General features: G+C 40.8%; 1 protein-coding gene across 5 annotated transcripts in view; it reads right to left on the reverse strand.

The window, feature by feature from the left end:
* The window catches only part of magi2b (membrane associated guanylate kinase, WW and PDZ domain containing 2b), a 166850-nt gene extending 146749 nt beyond the window's left edge, over positions 1-20101 (reverse strand). For 4 of the 5 annotated variants that reach the window (XM_028448961.1, XM_028448960.1, XM_028448965.1 and 1 more), the window contains exon 1: positions 19548-20101. In XM_028448961.1, the coding sequence (XP_028304762.1) occupies positions 19548-19845 (298 nt within the window). In that variant the 5' untranslated portion in view covers positions 19846-20101. Of the gene's footprint in view, positions 1-9720; positions 10088-19547 lie in introns of those variants that run through there. The other variant, XM_028448962.1, reaches the window with a different exon arrangement.
* Between the last annotated feature and the right edge of the window lie 495 nt (positions 20102-20596).

A 20596-nucleotide genomic window follows, 5' to 3' on the forward strand; every position in this document is an offset into this window, starting at 1 on the left:
TAACACAAGAAACCGTTGCTAGATTTGTCGCTAGTCGCTTTTGAGAAAAAAAATGTCAGTAAGAGGAGTTGAAAAGTCACTGCAAACAGCTCTACAGTTGTGCGCGTTCACAAGGATGCCGGTTCGAAACAGGGAGCGAGGTTGTTTCTATTCCTGTCTCACAGATTCTATTTTTATCATTTTTTATTATTTACTGTAGACAGTAGATCAGATATCTACTGTATATCTCACTTTTGTGGCCCGGCTGTATCTGATCCGAGGACCAGTTCCACGTTTTCAAAAAGGTTATTTCAAATTGAAAGATGAAAGTAGTAACAGAAGAGAATTTTTTCTCGTGCGTATGTCGCACACAGAGACAACTGACCTACAACAACCTTAATAAAAACACTGAAAAATAAAAATAGCAATTTCCAGCCCAAGCTATACTATAAAAGTACACAGAGATTTGCTCAGAAGAAGCAAAATTGTTTTCCTCTTTCTACCTGAAATTCCCACATCTGTTAGTTTCCTTATAACCTGACACTTTCTCCCTCTATTCATCATCAGTTTGTTTTTTAATAAAGTCATATTTTCTGTCCTTTGTCCCATTTGATGCTGAACAATCGCAGTTTCTCTCTCTTCGTCTCCAATGGTCTACTTTCAGACTCCCCTGATCCGACCTTGGCTATTTCTCTTGTTTGAAACCCAATTAAGGTCAGTGCTTTAAGGCGTTCCTCGCAGGGATTTTCCTCTAGAGAAAAGTCTGGCATCACAGTGTAGACAGAATCTGAATCTGAGTGTAAATTGCAGAAAGTGTTTGTCGGGATTCCACTGCTCCTAATGGTGTTATCACAGCAGGCGTCTGCCAGACTCCATTATTAATAGTAAATGACAGAAACTCTTTCCTAAAGGTCTTGATATTGATCCCCTTCCTCTTCTTCATTCTCCTCCTAATGATGATGTTCCTCCTTGTCTTTCTCTACAGTAGCACAATCAAGGCCAGACACACGTTTACAACGTCTGAGGTAGTTTAAAGAGAAACTAACCCAGCCTGCAAATGAGACTTTAGGATTAAAGGAAGGAGGTGAGGAGCTGCCAACCATCACCTCGTCTGACAGGTAAATTAATGCCTGACTCTCCCACCTCTGATGATGAGACGGAGGCGGAATCACTCCAAAGGTGGACCTGATGGACACGTTTGCCACTTTTGATTGCACTTTTGCACTGACGATCAGGAACAACAAGCACCAAGATGCATCTCATCACGATTTTTCTCTGCAGCACATAAGAGAGAAGTCGTGGCGAATAAAGCCGCCTCAGAGGGAACAAGGAGCAATAAGAAAAGTCATCAGTGCGGCTGGGGCACTCAATAACCTGAAGTGTTAAAAGCAGTGTGGCTTTGTTTCCAGTCGATACAAAAAATTGAGGCCGACGCTGTGAGAGGACCACCTTCAGAGCGTCGTAATGATCGCCCTCTCCCATGCATCGTTGCGTCTCCACGCTCTGATAGGCTCATAAAGCCTGTCTGTAGTGATTAGGCAGTCCTTAGTGCTCCTCAATTCTAACTATAACCAATCTAATTTAGCTCAAATGTACTGACCTGATCATTTTTCCATTACAGTGTGAGAATGTAAATGAACAAGAGAACAAAACACAAACGATGCATTGAAGAGAAAAAGTGGCTGTAAATCACCTTCAATCAGTCAGACGGGAAATACAACACAGTGTCTTCAAAGTGCACAACACTTTTAAAGATGTACAACTTTTCTTAACCCCTAACTAATCCTTTAAACACACATTTAAACACAACTATGAAGACAGTAATCGTTATGATGTTATAGTCATTCCCAGGAGGAAAATGCAGAGTATCGAATTATATCAGCCTGCACCTACAGTCTCCGATATAATCCCAGTCTCACAAAGTTCTTCAAAATCACACAAAAGTGATGCATTTTAATGGGAGTTGTACCAGTGGTTCCCAAACTTTTTCTGCTTAAGCCCATTGCGACAAAATGTAAAAAAAATAAAAAGTGTGACCTTTTTTGAAAGAAAAAAAACAATAAATTTGGACTATTCTTCAAATCTCATAAAAATATCGAAAATAACAAAATTTGAAAATCACATATTTTAGAACTGTAATAAAGCTCTTTATTAATAAAGTGCAAATTTCATCGGCATTGGATGAATACTAAAGGCTGCAATATCGGTATCATATCGGAAGTGAAAAGGTTGTATTGGGACACCCCTACATGCTTTCATCGCTGCTTCTTTTAGTTTAAAGAACAAATTTCTTTTCTTCAGAGTCTAAGCTAATTACTTTCAATGGTTTTAGGAGATATCCTCAAGCCATCATGTTACTAATGTAACACAAACACTTTACTCTACAGAGATTATTTACTCTTAGTTCTTCCTTCTTACTGCATATCATTTCTGCTCAAAATATTAATACTAGTTAAAAACAATCTTTTTCCATATTGATGGAAACTATCTTCAGTCCCTGAGCTGTGGGACTGTTTGCTTCCTCTCATTAAACAACTACTGCCCTCTGCTGACAGGAAGTGCACACTACAGCATAGAAATGGGCAATTTCATTCGTCAAGGAGAGGCCATTGAATCTTGTGAAAACATGACTAACACACAGTCGTAGAGGGCAACACACACACACACAGTGAGTGAATTACTTAAAGTATGTAGTGCAGCAGAGGGAAGGTTGACCCCGCTGACCCGTTGCCTTTGTCTGTGGAGGTAAAAGAGGATTTTGTCTTTTTGTTGCAGACTAGAGAGAATACACAGAGGACGACACATGATATAGCCCTGACACATAAAATGACTCCCAAAATATACGAAAATACCAGAAAAAGATGTCAAAAAATGTATGCAGAATAGAGAAAAAAATACACTAAATGATACAAAAACCCATGAATTGACACCGAACACACAAAATTAGAGAAAATGCTGACAAAAGACAGTAAAAGCACACACAATGCCCATAAAGACACACAAAATCACAACAAAAACACATACAATTACAAAAAAATACCAAAAAATGACAGTAAAAACACACAAAATGTCAATACAAACACACAAAACAAGAAAAATGCACTAAATGATACAAAAAAAATGCAAAATGAGAGAGAAATCTAGAAAAATAATAGTAAAAACACAAAATATCAAAAATGCACAGAGCAACAACAAAAACACATACAATGACAGAAAAATACATAAAATTACAGTAAACACACAAAAAACAGCAAACACACAAAACAACAAAAATCACAATCAAAATATATACCAAATCATATCAAAAGCATACAATTTAAAATTTTACTAAAATGACAGAGCAGCAGTAAAAGTGATGGTGTCACGCCAAAAGCCAAGAGCTCAGAGCAGCAGTCAATCCTGGTTTCCTGTATTTACATGCAACAGGAGCTCTTCTTCTCTGCTTCATGCCATTTACAAAACAGCAGAGTTGGAACTGTCGCCCCCTGCGGTCAGAGATTTTTTTCAGGGCATGAATTTTGTTCAAATTTCCGTAAACTAAAGAGGTTTACATTGACTTTTTAAACTTTTACTGGTTTTTAGAGCAACCCATAGCAGCACAAGTTGCCATTTTAACCGAAAAAGCTGCTAAATGATCGTGAATGCTTCACCTCCCAGAGAACTCAATGGGCTGAATGGGCAATTGGCATCAATGACTTAATTTCAACATGGCGGCGCACAGGCTCAAAAATGGTAAAGTCGTCCCATTATAAAAAAATGTGGTGCAAAATAATGTATTTTGTTAGTGTTATGGCAATTATTATATTCATCATCATATCATCAAATGTGTGTTCATGTGTACAATTTGTCATGTTTTAATACATGATGACTGCATTACTCTTTGCACTTTTGAACAGCTGAGTCATGTTAACACACAGGTAAGAACCCCGGCCTGAAACTTCAAGGCCGAACTCACTCACATTCACATTACACACACACACACCAACTGACGCACGCACACTATCAAGGACAGATACCAGTGGCACCAGCCTGTCCTCCACTTCCACTGTTGGGAGCATCTGACTCCCTCCTTTTCTTTCTCTCAGGGTGCAACTTTTTCCCCTATCTGTATAAAGCTTAAGCTGTGAAACTGTTAGTCAATCCTGCATATCCTGAGCCAGGGAAGAACCTTTCTGGACCATCCTGTACTCTTTTTCATTTTAGCCTTTCCAATATATAAGATGGGACACTCTCCTTTTTATTTAGTTTTATAATAAATCCTTTTTTTTATAAAATCATCAAGCTCTGACTGGACTCCATCATTCAACCAGGGCAAAAATAATGTCTCCAAATGAGGTCAACTGCAAATTTGCAGTGACATTAGGCATAGATCTTCTAATAAGGACATTTCAAAGGTTTTAGGCCACATTTGTAAAAAAAAAAAAAAAAAAGAAAAAAAAGGAGGACCCTTTAATACTGCCTCCAACAATGACCAGTTTACATGTTCTCCCTCAGCCTGTGTTTTATGACTACGGCTCAGGATCAAGACTGGATTGTCCCCCAATTAAAAGGCAGAATGATTTCTGGCTATGCTTGACGTCAGAGAACCATAAAGTTGCTCCAAGAAGATCAGCTTTATCCCTCATACCTACTCAATCTTTAACAATAGTGTGTACATTGAGGTATACAAAGATTAATGCTGTTATAAGGGCATCAACGCAATATTACAAAACTAAAAGAAGTGTTATAAGTATTTTTGTGCCGACAGAATCAACAGCAATGGAAGAAAAGTGCATAGAAAGCAAACACTCACTGACCCTACACTGCAGCACATAGCAGTGTTTACAGAATGACCTAATTCACTTTAAAGTGTTGGATATTTGCTCATTGGCTGCTGTGTGTAAGTTTGATCCTCTGAGCCTCGCTCCAGCAGCTTCTAGCCTCAATAAAACCATCCAGTGCTTCTGATAGGACTTGTCTCTGGGTCAGTTAATAAGCACCAACAGAGAGGGCAGCATGTTACCAAATTATTTTTGAAGCTTCTCATCAGCTTCACAACAAGAGAGCAGACAAAGATCATCTTCCATCCATCCCTCAATAATGTTCCACATGACGAGGCCTAATAAAGTCAGACTTTCTTTCCTATTTTCTTTTTGGTGCAATTTTCTGCTATTTTTCTGTATTTTGAAATCTAACTTTATTTATAAAGCCCTTTTAATACAACGCGTAACTCAAAGTGTTTTACATTATTAAAAATTACAAACCAGAAAACCCCATCAACCACACACAGACACGCACAAACACACAGGGTACAATAAAGACAGTATGGTACATGTTAGCTGCCGTGTGTTTTTTTTTTTTTTGCAGTTTTGTATTTTTATTTTGTCATTTTATATATTTTTTGTTTTTGTGAATTTTTTGGCAATTATTCATGGTTTTTGTGCAGCCACTTTGTGTATTTTAGTTGTTTTTTTGTAAATTTTTAGCTGTCTTGTGTATGTTTTTTTTTTTTACTTTTGTTGTCCTTAGGTATGTATTTCTGTAATTTTATAAGCTTCTTTTAGGTGATTTTGTTCCTTTAATTTGGATGTCCGCATGTGGCCCACGTTTGACATGGAACGATTAATAAAAGCTAGGATTTCACATGCACACACACATTAAATGTAACTGGACACTGGCTGTGAATGACAGTGCTGTAATATTGCTCCAGGCTACATGGAGAACATTTTAAAACAGCTCAGCAGGAACCATTGCTTTAAGGTTTGTGCTTTGTAACATTCACTAAACGCCTCGGACAGCCAACAACCGTCCGCTATGAGCTAAACAAACATGAAAATGATAAGCTTAGGACAGATTCTGCATGCAGACAAGAATCTAGGGCAGTGTTTTTAAACCTTGGGGTCGAGGCCCAATTTGGGGTCGCTTGGAGTTTAAATGGGGTCACCTGAAATGTCTCGTAATTGAAAATGTATCAGAAATGTATTTTTTAAATATTATTATTATTTTACAAATGAAAACAACACAATCTTAAACAACTGTATTACATACTTTCACTTTGTCAAATATAAATCTAGTCAATAACAATAATAATAATAAAAATAATAATAATAATAATAATAAAAAAATGCAATATAAAAACATCTGAGCTGGCACTACTTTTTACAAATAATGTATTTGTATTACAATATAACAAACATGATCAAAATCGTACTAAAAATTGAAAAAAAGAGTTTAGTGTCGCCAGAAATTCTTGAAATCAAAATAAGGTCACGATCCAAAAAAGGTTGGGAACCACTAATCTTGGATGACACATGATTTTAAAGACATTTTTAAAGCTAATTTAAAGCCCATTATTGTGTCATTTAAAGCAGATGGGGTCTGCTGCCTTTATTATTAGGAGGTAGAATCAATGTAATCAAAATGAATGTGCTGCCTTTGTTATTCATCAATTGATAAACTAATATCGGAGTTCATTTGGAATAAGAAAACTTCTAGAATACGTAAAAATATTTTACAACGCCATTGTCAAAATTGTGGATTTTCCCTCCATAACTTTCAATATTACTACTGGGTGGCCAACATACGAAATATGCTCTACTGGAACGGGTCCCAAAACTCTGATTTAACCCTTAAATGGCTTCAATTGGAACATTTGTCCTGTCATTCTACCTCTTTGGATGCATTGCTTAATACGAATCTTCTTTTACCTAAACCTATATCTGAATATTCTTCAAATCCAATAATCATACACTCTTTCAAGATATGGACGCAATTTCGAAGATTTTTTTCATTAAAAGATGTTTCAATCCACGCCCCTATAACAAAAAACCATCTCTTTAAACCATCAATCATGGACAAAGCTTTCAATGTCTGGGTTAAAGGAGGAGCCACTACAATTGGAAATCTGTTTATTAACAACAATTTGCTTCTTTTGATCCATTGACATCAAAATTCAATATTCCAAGGTCACATTTATTCGGATATCTTCAGATCCATAATTTTGTATCAACATTTACCTCCTCTTTTGTATCCACACCAACCAGCTCTCTCCTAGACTCGTTTTTGAAACTGAACCCATCTTCGAAAAAGTCTATTGGACTTTATATCTTCTTTATATAAAGAGTTTAAAAAGTTTATTCTTTAACTTTCACGACTTGAAACCTTTGATCAGGTTGAAAAACTATTGGGGGGGAAGAATTGGGGTTTGGACTTTCTGAGAGAATCTGGGAAAAAGCCATGGGAAATATACATTCTTCTTCCATTTGTTTAAGACATGCCGTGATCCAATTTAAGGTTATGCATCGCCTCCACTGGTCCAAAATCAATCATCTAAAATGTTTCCTGGTATTGATCCTTTGTGTGACTGTTGTAGGCAAGCACCAGGTACCCTTAGACACATCTTTTGGTCCTGCCCAAAACTAGATGAGTTTTGGAAACTGATATTCTCAACATTAACAGATGTCTTAAAAATGGCATTAAACCCACTCCCATAACAGCAATTTTTGGGGTCATACCACGTGAGTTACATCTCAGTGGTCGAGCAAAAACTGTGGTTGCTTTTGGTTCTCTCTTGGCACATCGAATTAAATTGTTTAAATAGAAGGACAAACATCCTCAGAGTTTTAAATCATGGGTAAATTATATTGGGTCATTTCTTAAAATATGAGAAAATATGATACACCACAAGAGGCAGTGCTCAGAAACTTTATACTATCTGGCAACATTTTATAACTTACATAGAAAAAAATGGATACTGTAAATTAGAGTTGATAATCCCACCACTTTTTGGATAACTTGGGGATTACCCAAAAAGGGTAACCCCTAAGGGTTTTTTAAGGGGTTTTTTTAAATTCATTTTTAGTATGTGCATGCCTACAGTATATATATATATATATATATATATATATATATATATATATATATATGTGTGTGTCTATTGTGTGTGTGTTTATGCATGTCTACATATGCATATATTTATTTTGTATATCTCACATACCTTCTATAATTTGCACAGCATGTTTGAACTTCTGTCATTGTTTATAAAACATTGAGAGAATAGCTCAGCTGGAGCTATGGGGTGGGGGAGGAGGGTGTTTCACTGTTTTTAATTGAAACATCATTGATGTTCATGTTTTTGTTTATATGTATAATTGAAAAAATAACAATAAAAAGACCTTGACAAAAAAAATATTGTGTCATGCAATCTCACGGCTTGCATTTTTTTTGTGGGTATTGTCTGATTATATTAGTAAACCAATAATATCACCCTTCCCTAAATGTGATCAATTTAACAATCGTTTAACCTATAGTATAAAGAAGAAGGTCTTAGGCTAAGATTTGAGGTGATTTTGAATTAGTTTTTTTTTTTCTGCATGTGTTTTGGGGCCACCAGTTGCCCATGTCTGCTGTAGTGCATGTATAGGTTTAAGTAAAAGTACAAGGCACTTGTGATAGTTTGACACATCTTTGTTGACAAGGATCATAATATCTAAAACTACAAGAAAACATCCCAAAATAGCTGCCATTTGTAATTGCAATCATCTTTTTAAACTCACCCGCCAGTAAAATCAAGCCAATTAAAGTAAAGTAAAAAGAGGAGAAACAGTGACATTCATCATCATCAAAGAGGAAGCAGAGGCAGGAAATGCATCATGTTTAACTACTCAACATTTCTGAGTTCACAGCCCCATGAACTAACGTCTGTACTTATTTAGCTTGATCACAGAAGAACAAAGGAAGCTTCTTTTCCATCCTGCTTTGACATGTTTCACAAGTAAAATAGTCTCAGTTTGATAAAGACAGATTTTAGAAAAATATTTATACACATTTGTTTATGGCAAGAAATGGAGGGAAAAAACAAGATGGATTTCAGGCTTTTAACACAAAGTGTCTTCTCACACCTTCCCCATACTCATTCTCTTTCTTTCTCACACACACATACACACACTAACACTTATTCACACTTCACTCCTCTCCATACTGTTCTAACACCTCTCGGTCATCCTGAGCTTCATGGCACTTCTATAAATCTGCTTCTCTGAGCAAAAGCAGTGTTTGTGCTTCACCCAGGCTTTGCTGCTGATGGCAACACATCCACAGGCTGGTGACCAAGAAAAGGAAAATGCTTGGATAATTGAGCAGGGACAACTGGATGAAAGCAGATGCTTCCTCACAGGGTAACATCCAATCCTACCAGGCCATGGATTGTACAAAAATACAAAGAGAGACACTTATATTATGGTTCTGCTCCACCCTGCATTAGCAGTCAGGACTGTTAGTCCGACAGGAATAAATGTTTAGGCTAAGGGAAATATGATTGTCTGATCTGAGGGTTATATCATGAGAAATCATGTCAGCATTTAGGAATCATGATAAATCTGAACAATATTATTGCCATTTTTATTTTTGTTGTTGTTTGTGTTTTTGTTGGGGTTCTATTTCATAATATTTTGTGAGATGTCTCACTATGGGATGTGACCTCTGTCTACCTTCCTCAAAAGCACTCTATTTCACTATGCCAATCCTGATTGGCAGGTGAAGCGCGACAGTCCGCTGGGAGACCCATCCACCTCCTATAAAAGGAGGAAACAGACAAGTGCGCACCATTCAAAAACTCTTCTCCTCTCAGTTATTGCGCATGTTTAGTTCTGTCCAGTTTAACTGTTCACAAACGGGATTTTCTACTTTCCAGTTGATGGACGTTAGCAGAACTATCGCCTACTCAACACCACACCATGTAGAAAAGTGGTTAACAGCTCTTACCTTGCTCTGCTTGGTGAGTGCCATCTTCACTGCCGCAAGGCATGTTGAACCTCCGAGCCTTAGCTCCGGCTGACTGTTCCCTCCGACGCTGCTGCTTCGGCGCATGCGTTGGTCCCAGCGGCCTCTCACTCCGGCGACAGCCCCGCTGCTAGCTCTGTGTCGCAAGACTGGAGCTCACGGACCTTCTGCACACCTAGCTGTCATCCTCTACGCCTCCGGTCTCACATCGGTCTCCCTCCTGGCCCCTAACTGCGGTGTACGGCCCGGCTCCAGCTCTGTACCATGGTACTCAAGCTTCCGGACTCCAGCAACCCAGCTGCTGTTCAAAAATCCAACGCTGTCCCCGACGTCTTCGATGTTCCGGCTCACGTTGGCCCGCATCTTTGCTAGCGCCAATGTTAGTGACAGCGCAAGCTAATCTACCTGCTCTCATTACCTGCGTCAAGCGGAAATGGAGGACGAGGTTCATCTCACTGAGGGGACGGGATGCATTGCACTGTGTGGTGTTCAACACCCGGTGCTTCCCAAGGAGACTGGCACGTCTTTTGATGATTCCCAAACAGGGCCCCTTTCCCTCGCGCACAGCGCTCCTGCCGCGGTGGACCGGGAAATGGTGACCCCTCTCGACGCTGCTGCTGCTCTAGGCCCCAGCTGGGGTTCCCAGCTGAACCTTGCAGATATCTCCCCACTTGACGAGGATGTCCTAGTGATAGACTATGGAGAATTTGAGGAGGACTCTCGGGTGTGGACGGCCGCCTTTGCTGCCTCTCAGGAGAACATGGAGGGCCCCGCACCCATCTCCCATCCTCCGAGCTTGGATACGGTGGACGTTTGCAAATCATTCCTTGGCCCGCCGTTGTGACTGAAACCACCAGGTCCTGCTATGAAAGGAAAAAGCTTCCCGTTTCCAGGGGCACTCTGAGACAAATCCTCCCTGTCTTCCGCGAGCTGCTCGTGGAAGTAGCACATCCCTGGGGTAGCCGCCCTTTTACCGGGAGGACCCCGGTGGCAGGGGCCTCCATCCTTGAGTCCGAGGCCATGAAGAGGCGCGGTCTGCTCAGGATGGTGCCAGTGGAGCGTCAGCTTGCCGTGTTCCCACAGAGACCCATGCTGCCGTCAAAATCAGACCGTCTCCAGTTGAACCTGTCCTGTAGGACCAACGAGGCCGCTGCCCTCTTGGTCAGGGCCATGAATGTCCCTTCTTACTGCCTGCCAGGCAGCACTCTGTGAGGATTTCGCTCGATCCCAGGAGCCAGCGATAATGGAAGAGATATCCACGGTCACTGTTGGGTGTCTCCGCACCCAGGCCTGCTCACTGCAGTCTATGGGTAAGGTGATGGGCAACATGGTGGTCTAGGAGCGTACTCGCTGGCTCGACCTCGCTAAGCTAACGGATGCTGAAAGATGCAATATCCTGGATGTGCCCATCATTACTGAGAGAATCTTTGGCTCCGCAATGTCTTCTATGCAGTGGCACTGTGAAGCCAGGAAGAAAGATGATGATGCTCTGAGCCTCTGCCTTCCCAGGAAGCCCCTGCTCACGTCTCCTTTGGCACGGCGGAGGACGGCCCCGCAGCCTGCTCCCCAGGGTCCTTAGTTCAAAGCACCAAAGCCCTCCGCTCTGCCTCTACAGCCTCCAGCCCGCCTGCCTGGTCCGGAAAACCTCCAGCCCCGACGGCTGCTGTGCTGTCGTAGCATGCCCAATGCACACAGGCACTTAGAAAGAAAAACACATCCTGACCATTTTTTTCTCTTACCCCAATGTTACAGCTGACTGTTTCTCATTCGCCAACTTTTTCGCTTTCGTGCATGCTCCAATGAGCGTCCACGCCCCATCCTCCCCTCTATCAAGACTCGGCCCTCTGATGATCGGGAGAGACAGACATGTTTTGCAGAATGTTCCGCTGTTGCCTCTCACTGCATGTCCACAAGCACGCAATCACACACCTGTTCAAACAACAGTGGGGGGTTCATCACCCACGCCCCTAGGCCAAAGGCCTGGGGCACATCTTGTGTAAGCAAAATCTGCCTCAATAAGTGGTGATGGGACCCATCATGCCCACCCGGTGGGAGGCCACCACTCTGCAGGTGGGCCCTCTTGTCACATACGGCCAACTGCCGCTAATGGGCTCTACCGCCGTGCAGATGAGCCTTCTCTGGCGGGACCAACAGCCTCCGGCAGAGGGCACCCTCACACCACTCTCAGGCCCTTCAGCTGCATGCGGCCTGCCTCCGGAATAGGGCGGCACCGTACTGCGGATGACGCTTTAAACAGTGAGGAACCCAAAGTGCTTGACCTCTCTTTCCCTGAGGATAGAGAAAGACGATATCGAAGGGATACAGGCTGCAGTTTGCATCTGTTCCCCCAGCATAATACACTCACAGGCCTGAGGAGATTTGCCTGTGTTTTACAAGAGATCACCTCTCTGCTGCACAAGGTGACCATCTCGGTGGTCCCTCCTAAACGGTCCCGGGAGGGGTTGTATTCCAGGTATTTTTTGGTCACCAAAGGAGGGCCCTGAACAGGGGCCTCATGAAATCCACGTTCAGGATGCCCACACATTCCTCCCTTTTGCGCCTGGTGTGACAAAGCGACTGGTTCACATCTGTCGACCTCAAAGATGCGTATTTTCACGGTCCAATATATCCCCCTCACAAAAAGTACCTATGGTTTGCTTTCCAGGGGATATGCTACGAATACCGCGTACTCCCGTTCGGCCTCTTTTTGAGCACGAGGGTGTTTGTGCGCTGCACTGATGCAGCGATCGCCCCGCTAGGGAGGCGGGCCATTCTGTATGATTGGCTGCTTGACTTAGTCGGAGAAGGAGGCCAGGACGCATATGCGTATTCTGTTGCATCACCTGTTCGATCTGAGATTCATGGTGAATACAGAGAAGAGCGTGTTGTCCCCTACACAGGAAATAGTCTTCCTGGGCCTGTCATTACGCTCTGTACCTTTCATCGTGCGCCTGCCGGCGGAGTGAGTGAGGTCATTCAGGGTGTATCTGCCAGAGTACAGCACCGCGCTACGGCACTGGCGGGCTCCCAGCTTCCTGATGGAGGGGGTGCCTATGGGATGCACGAGGGCAGGTCTGTGAGGGGCCGCAGGGATGCGGTTTTCCAGCGCGCTCACATAAACTACTTGGAACTGTCAGCAGTGTTCCGCTAGCTAATTAATTTACTTCCATCTCTCAGGGGACAGCATGTCCTAGTGGGGTCGGACAACACCACGGCCATGTGCATACATCAACCGCCATAGCGGTTTACGCTCCCGTCGGTTGCTGTCACTAGCACGCAGACTGATACTGTGGAGTGTGGGATGTCTCTTCTCTACGAACATGTAACCGGGGCAGAAAACGCGCAGTATGCGATGTTCTTCTCCCTGGGCAGCTTGGGGACCCGCTCTCAGCGTTGCAGGGTGATGGAATGCAGCCCCTCTCTGATCCTGGTGGCTCCGCATTGGCCAGCCATGCACTGGTTGGCAGAGATTTACCGGCTGCTGAGTGCAGCGGAGAGAGGTTTACTTATTTGAATGGTGGCACCTCTCCGTCTCCTCCTTTTATAGGTATTTTTGTCATTGTTTATGTGCTCTTGGTATCATTTAGTACATTTTTCTCTCATTTTTGGTGTTTTTGTTGGAGTGTGTGTTTCTGGTATCATTGTGTATATTTTTTCTTAATTTTGTGTCTTTCTGTTGTCAGGTGTATTTTTGCTGTTTTTTGTGTAATCTTGGTATCATTAAGTACATTTTGCGCATGCCTGAAATTGGGTTTGTTCAGTGTGCAGTGATGCAGTGCTGCTGTGCAGCATTCCCATCACTGAAGTTCAAACAGTTAAAGGTTGAATTCAATAAAATGAGATTTTGGGTTAACATGTAATTATTTCCAATCAGTGCGAGCACAAGGCAATCACATCCTTTAAATAAACTTTGTACAACCGTGACCTTTTTTTTTTTTCTTTTTTTTCGTGAGCCTACTGCTGACACAAACCAACAAAACAAATCACATCCCTGGCCTCTCTTCATTCATTGGCTGCTGGTCAAACTGAAAATAGCTTTTAAAGCCCTCCTACATGAATCACTAAATAACAAAGCTCAATCATATCTCCAAAACATCCAAAGAAGAAAACTCACTGTGACAGCAGAACAATCTGTTCTCACTCTGTTCCCTTTACTGGAGCTTCTTCAGTTTTCAGACTCTAATCCTAGTCTCAGATTAGGAGGCCAACACTCTTTCCTTTTTTAAAATATGCCTTAAAATCTTCTTGTCGAGATTAATTTGTAGTGGAATGGCTGTAATCACCGAAATGATTGAAAATTAATGCAGTGAAGTGAGTTTTTTAATGTGTTGTGATTAACAACAAATGTGAAAAGGCTCTGGTACAAAGACAGGGATAGCTGATGGTGTATTAGCTGAACTGGTGATGAGTTTACCTGGTAACGCATCACACCTCCAATCACATGGCTTTGCGAAGTTTCATGCAAAACGTGAGGGTGATTAACCGGTTGTGGTATGTTTTGGGACCAAATCACACATTTCTTTGAGATATTTCCAGTTAATGGGGTGACTGATGGACTAGCAGTGTTGCTAACGGTGACTAACGTTGCTCTTGTGAGGGATTTCTCTGTAACCATCCAGTTTATGTAAATTATCTGAAGGATGTAAAATAAAAAATAAATGACAGTAGTTTAATCTATTAACCCTATTCAGCAGGTTTAGTGTGTAGTTAAGGAGTTCGTAGAGCACAAAACAACAAAATGACTTCAAAACAACCTTACAAAAATACACAAAATAACTCCAAAAACAACAAAATTACAACAAAAATACACAAAATGAGAGAAAATATATACAGTGGCAACAAAAATACACAAAATAACTCCAAAGACAAACAAAATGACAACAAAAAGATACAAAATGTAAAAAAATATATACAATGGCAACAAAAATACACAAAATAACTCCAAAAACAAACAAAACTAGGCAAGACCTGTATTTGCAAGGCAAATACATATTTTGGAAATTGAAAATTGGCAAAAATGACAACCTATATCTGGATATTTTTTGACAAGTTATATAATGCAGGAAAAACAGAAGACTGACCTTGACATTAAATATGACCTTGATCGAAGATCAAAGTTACACATTGGAAGGAAATGTTGTTCAATGGTACCAGTTTGAGCACTGTCTCAGTCTGTGGCCAAGTTATAGAGATTTTTTTTTTTCCTGTGACGTCATGAACTTTGACCCCTACCAATCTTTTTACTGGTAGGTTGTACAGCTTTGGTTTAGTAAAATAAAATATACAAAAGACAACAATCAAAATGAAAAAACACCTTTGTTCGTTCCTGTATTAATGCTCAGAATGGTCATTATTTTAAATGCTGACATGAAATGAAAAGGAAACAAAAAAAGGTCAGGTGTCGTGGAAATGGGTAAACCCTGAAACGCAATTTGGGAAATTTGAAACCGAAAAATCAGAAGCTCTAACCCTTGTCGCGGTAAATCAAGTGGCAATGTGGCACTTCCTACAAACGATGAAGGTAGATAAACCAAGTGAAAGAAAGCCGCACTCTCGAGATTCCTCACGTCTCTCTGTCAGTGCAGTTGGTCCTGTGGGACACGGTGGGGTCTTCAGTAACCCACCTAGCTGAAAATAGCCTGTTAAAAGGTGTAAAGGGGTGGTCAGACACGATTGTGCACTCAGATGTCCTTCGCTCGTATGTTTTTTTTTTTTGTGGCTGTGTGATGCTTCTGAGCTGAATAACTAGAGTGCTTTTAGATGATTCCACAGTGAGACGCGAGTGTCTCAGCAGCTGCCTGCCATTAATACACTCCACTTTCACGAGAATGGAAGTCATATAGTAAAAAGACGGCAAAAATGGGACAAATATAGATGTGGCAGTGGAATATGGCTGGTTAACAGAACAGGTACAGAGACCTCAGAGGGAAGCAGGGAGGTGGCCACAAAATAAAGACCCTTTGATTTTTCACTTTACAAAAGAAAACATAACAACCACTATGAGACGTATTTAATGGCTGAGTGCGCAGGCCTTTTTAGTGGATAATTTGGATTTAAATTGAACTCCCGAGGGTGTGTTGATAAAATCATCTCTTTCTACTCACTGAAGACACTATTTGCTCTTACAGCGGCTGATAGAAGCAGGTCATTCCGTCATAAAAACCATGGATACGCTTTAAAAACAGGGACGTCCACACAGACACCAACATGTGTAAGTAAGGCAGTAGGGCGACGTGTAAGTGACCTGCAGAATAACTGAGGACAATTACATGGAGTGAACTCTCTAAGCTTTGCTTGTTTCAGTTAAAAATAGTGACATTACTGAACAATTTTAAAAGAAATACACAAAAACTACACATTCCATTCATAAACAAACCTGCAGTTTAAATATACAGTCTTTGATTTCTTTTGTTACATAAACTGAAAGAAAAGTACCGGTAAGTTATTTCTTAATATGTACGTACATCTGTCTAATCAATGTTTTTTCCTTATAAGGAGCTAAAGGCTAAAGCTTATACAAGCACAAAGACACACATGAGAGAAAAACATACAGTCAACAAAAATACACAAAATAACACCTAAAACAACAAAAATATACAAAGTGAGAGAAAAACAAACAAAATGACGTGTGAACACCCTGTTGTGCTGGAATTGGGTAAAAAAATCAAAAAATTAGTTTGGAAGTAGGAGTGTCCCGATCCGATATCAGCCAGAAGACAAATATTGGATTTTATCGGACTGCATATAAAATCTCTGATATATGTTATATTTATTCAATTGTAGAATACTGTAGATATTATGTTGAAGGTTAAAATGTATGTAACCAATTGGTTAATAATAAGGTCAGTTTTTCTCATACCTACTGTTGCTGACTATTGTTCTCTGAGTAACATCACTTGATCAAGCCTTTTTCAACAGTCCACACTACAACATAAGTTATATATATATATATATAAGTATGTACGATTCGTGCAAATATCGTATCAGATCGATATTGACCGATACGCAAGGCTGTAATATTGGCATCGTATCGGAAGTGAAAAAGTTGTATCGAGACATCCCTAATTGGAAGTGTTGAGTTATGCAGTTTATAGAGCACAAAATGACAGAAGAAAATATAAATACTGTACATATTTTTTTAAAACAACAAAAATACACAAAATGAGAGAAAAATATACAGTCACAACAGAAAGACAAAAAATACCTCAAAAAATAAACAAAATGATAGAGAAATGTACAAAATGACAACAAACGAAATAAAAAAAACACACAAACCCTTTTTTCTTTCCTGCATCAATGCTTAGATTGGTCCTTATTCTAAACGCTAACATAAATGTGGCCCTTGGATCTAACAGTCACATTTTTTGAGGCCCTACTGTGATAAAATATGCCTATCTCTGTCTTTCTAAGCTGCTCCGCTTCCTCTGAGGAGAACAGCTTTAGCACTACAGCGGAACAAAAGCAAGGTTTTAAGGTTTCAGGGTCTTTATTGTCCTTTTCCATGAGACGCAAAAGGAAATTTGTGCCTCAGGGTCAGTAGCATACCATGAAAAAAGGAATAAATAATACATGGCAAAATATATACAATATTATACACAATAGGACAGAGAAGAGAATACAAATGAAGAGTTAAAAGCATACACAGGAAGGTCAATGTGGATGTAAGGATGTGTGGCAGCCACTCGAGGTGTGTGTGCAAAACCCGTTCATGTCAATAAATACAAGCCCAAAACATGCCATTCCTGGCAACAGCGTCATAGCAACCGCAAAAAATAAATAAATAAAAGAACTAATAATATGAGTCCGAGGGTACAACAGTGTATTGAAATGTTTTTTTTTCCAACTCTTTTGACACATAATGGAAACTATTTGGTTCATATTTTCTCTAGAATATTTTTCTAAAATCCTGCAAAATGCTGTGGGAATCAGCCCAGATTGTATCAAGCTGCACACAATGCTAATAATTAATCCAGCCCAACATGTTCAAAACAAGCTCAATCAGGCAGAAATCCACCCAACCTGGCAACACTGGTCAGGGAACCACTCTGTTATTGTCTTGATTCAAAGATGCTACAGCTGAAGCCGTTACACTACCACCAGCCCAGAGGTTTTACTAAAGTAGTAGTACTGGTACTTTTCCAATAGTAATACAGTCTGTAGCAATACAGCAGTACCACAGCATGTAGCAGTACATAGCAGGTCTACAGTGAACATGGACAATTTGCAGCCCGGGGGCCACAAGCGGCCCTCACAGTTTTAATTTGTACAGCTCAAAAGACAAACATACAGAACGACTCCAAAAAAACATAAAATTAGATAAGAAAAAGAAAACAAAATACAACAAAGATACACTAAACAAGAACACTCAGAGAGCACAATTATTTTAATGCTGACATGAATGTTGATAATGTGGCCCTCAGATTAGACAATCACATTTTGTGGCCCCGCTGTAATAACTTTTTCCCATCTAATATAATACAATATACCCCCACAGGACTACAACTAGAGTAACTATTGCAGAGGTTTCCAAAAAATCTTCAGGTCATGACCCCATTTTTATATCCCAATTTTCTGGCGAGAGCAAAAACATTTTTTCTCAAGAATTGTTTTTTTAATTAATATTATTAACATTGTGTTACACATACAGAGTAGCCATGATTAATGCACAGAGATATTTGTGCAACTCAGATATTTGTACACTGCATTTCATTTTAACTAAATTCATATTTGAAAAAGTATATAATACAGTTGTTTGAAATTCCGTGTGTTTTTTGTTATTTGAAAAAGATTACAAATTATAAAAAAAATTAAAACACAATTTTAATCAGTAATTTCTTTAATCAGTTACTACACATTGCAGGCGACCCCAATTTGATTCCAGGCAATCTCACATGGGGTCACGACCCCAAGGTTGAATAACACTGAACTATAGTATATGATTGTATCTGAACTGAGGGCCACATTATAAACATTCATGTAAACATTAGAATAATAAACAATCCGAGCATTAACACATGAAAGAACAGTTTCTTTGTTTTACTGTCATTTTGTGCATTTTTGTTGTCATGTAGTATATTTTTGTGGATATTTGTACTAGGGCTGGGTGATATGAACCAAAATTAAGATCTCAATATTTTTTTCTCAAAATCACAATATACAATATACATCTTGGTATTTTTAACTCAAAGTCTTACCAGAAAGACAATTATTTTGGCTTCTTCTCCACTAATGGACAGCACGTGTGAGTGAGTTCCGTAGTGTGGCTTGTTTAGGGGATGGTCTGGGTTAGGACGCACTCGAAATCCATCAAACTGAGCTTTTCATGCTGTTGTGAGAAGTAGTGAAAGCGGCAACTCCTAAAACAAGTATTTTAATACAAAATAAGCTATAAAAACAATACATCGATATAGAAGATAATGTAATTTTCTTTATCGCCAAAATAGAAAACTTGATAAATCTTGAATCTTGATATATTGCCATGGCCTAATTTGTACAACTGTAGACAGCACACTACAGCCTTCAGCTGTGTGACAATACCAGAAGCAAACACTGGTCCACGGCCCCCCTCAGGGCCACCAGAGCCTCGACCTTACGCACCCGCCCCGCCGCAGGCTCGTGGCATCATGCCTGAGAGACACGCCCCCTCTGGGCTGTGAGGCATCGAACCAGCAACCCTCCGGTAAACAAGCAGCTCTAAGGGCTCACACACGTTTAATGGATCATTGGAACAACAATGCAGGCCTAACGTTAGTCCACATGATGGGACAGATGTTTTCCTATTCTACACACACTCACATGCACAGGCTCACCTTGTTTGACACATTTGAAGCGGACCGGGTCTTTGCAGTGTTTGATCACCGCGAGCACGTCCCGGGTAGTGAGCCCGGCTACAGGCATGTCGTTGACCTCCAGCAGCAGCTCATCCTGAGCCAGTTTACCGCTGTGGATCAGACCCTTCCCCTGCTTCACCTCACCGAAGTACGGGAACTGACCGATCTCAGCGCCCCCCTTCAGCTCGAAGCCCAGCTCCGCTTCCTTCCCGCGGGTTATCACCGCTTCGTGGACTTTGTTGGTCCAGTGGTTTTTCTTCTTCAGGCTCTTCGACATGGTTAGTTCGTCACCGCACACAAACAACCTCCTACTACCGCCTCATCCCCCGCCTTTGTGCGTCCGGTTGCGGCTTCACTGTGCCCGGGGCTCCATCAGCCACCACCGGGGGCCGTGCCGAGCAGCGTCCGCTCGGAGGAGCCTCGTAGACGGGCAGAGATGTGAAGGAGAGCGGTGGTGGCGGCGGTAGAGGCGGAGGAGGTGGAACGATTGTTAGAGTGAGACACACGGACTGAGATCCCGGATGACCCGGATGTGAAGCCTGAAGGAGGGGAGAGATGAAGGTTCTGGTTCGGCCTGAAGGATGGAGAGGAGGTGCTTCCTCTCTCTGTCTCTCTCTCTCACACACACACACACACACACACACACACACACACACACACACACACACACACACACACACACACACACACACACACACACACACACACACACACACAATCGGTCTGTTTTTAGTTTTTCTTCAAGGCATTTGCAAGGGAAAAATGCTTCTTTTCAAACTAAATGTATTCAGAGGTGTAAATAACCTACCCTAGTAGAAGTACTTGAAATTGTACTGTAAGTCATACAAAAAAATACTCAAGTACAAGTAAAAAGTAGCTCAATTAAAGAGTACTCAAAGTAAAAATTACTAGTTACTTTCACCCGCACGTTTGTTTTTGGTAATAAATCTTGCCACAGTTCCCTTACATACAGTAAACATATCATCTATAAACTTAAAAAGGAAGAGATGAAATCTTGCACAATTGGA

The sequence above is a fragment of the Gouania willdenowi genome, chromosome 6 (genome assembly GCF_900634775.1).
Source record: "Gouania willdenowi chromosome 6, fGouWil2.1, whole genome shotgun sequence".
NCBI lineage: Eukaryota > Metazoa > Chordata > Actinopteri > Blenniiformes > Gobiesocidae > Gouania > Gouania willdenowi.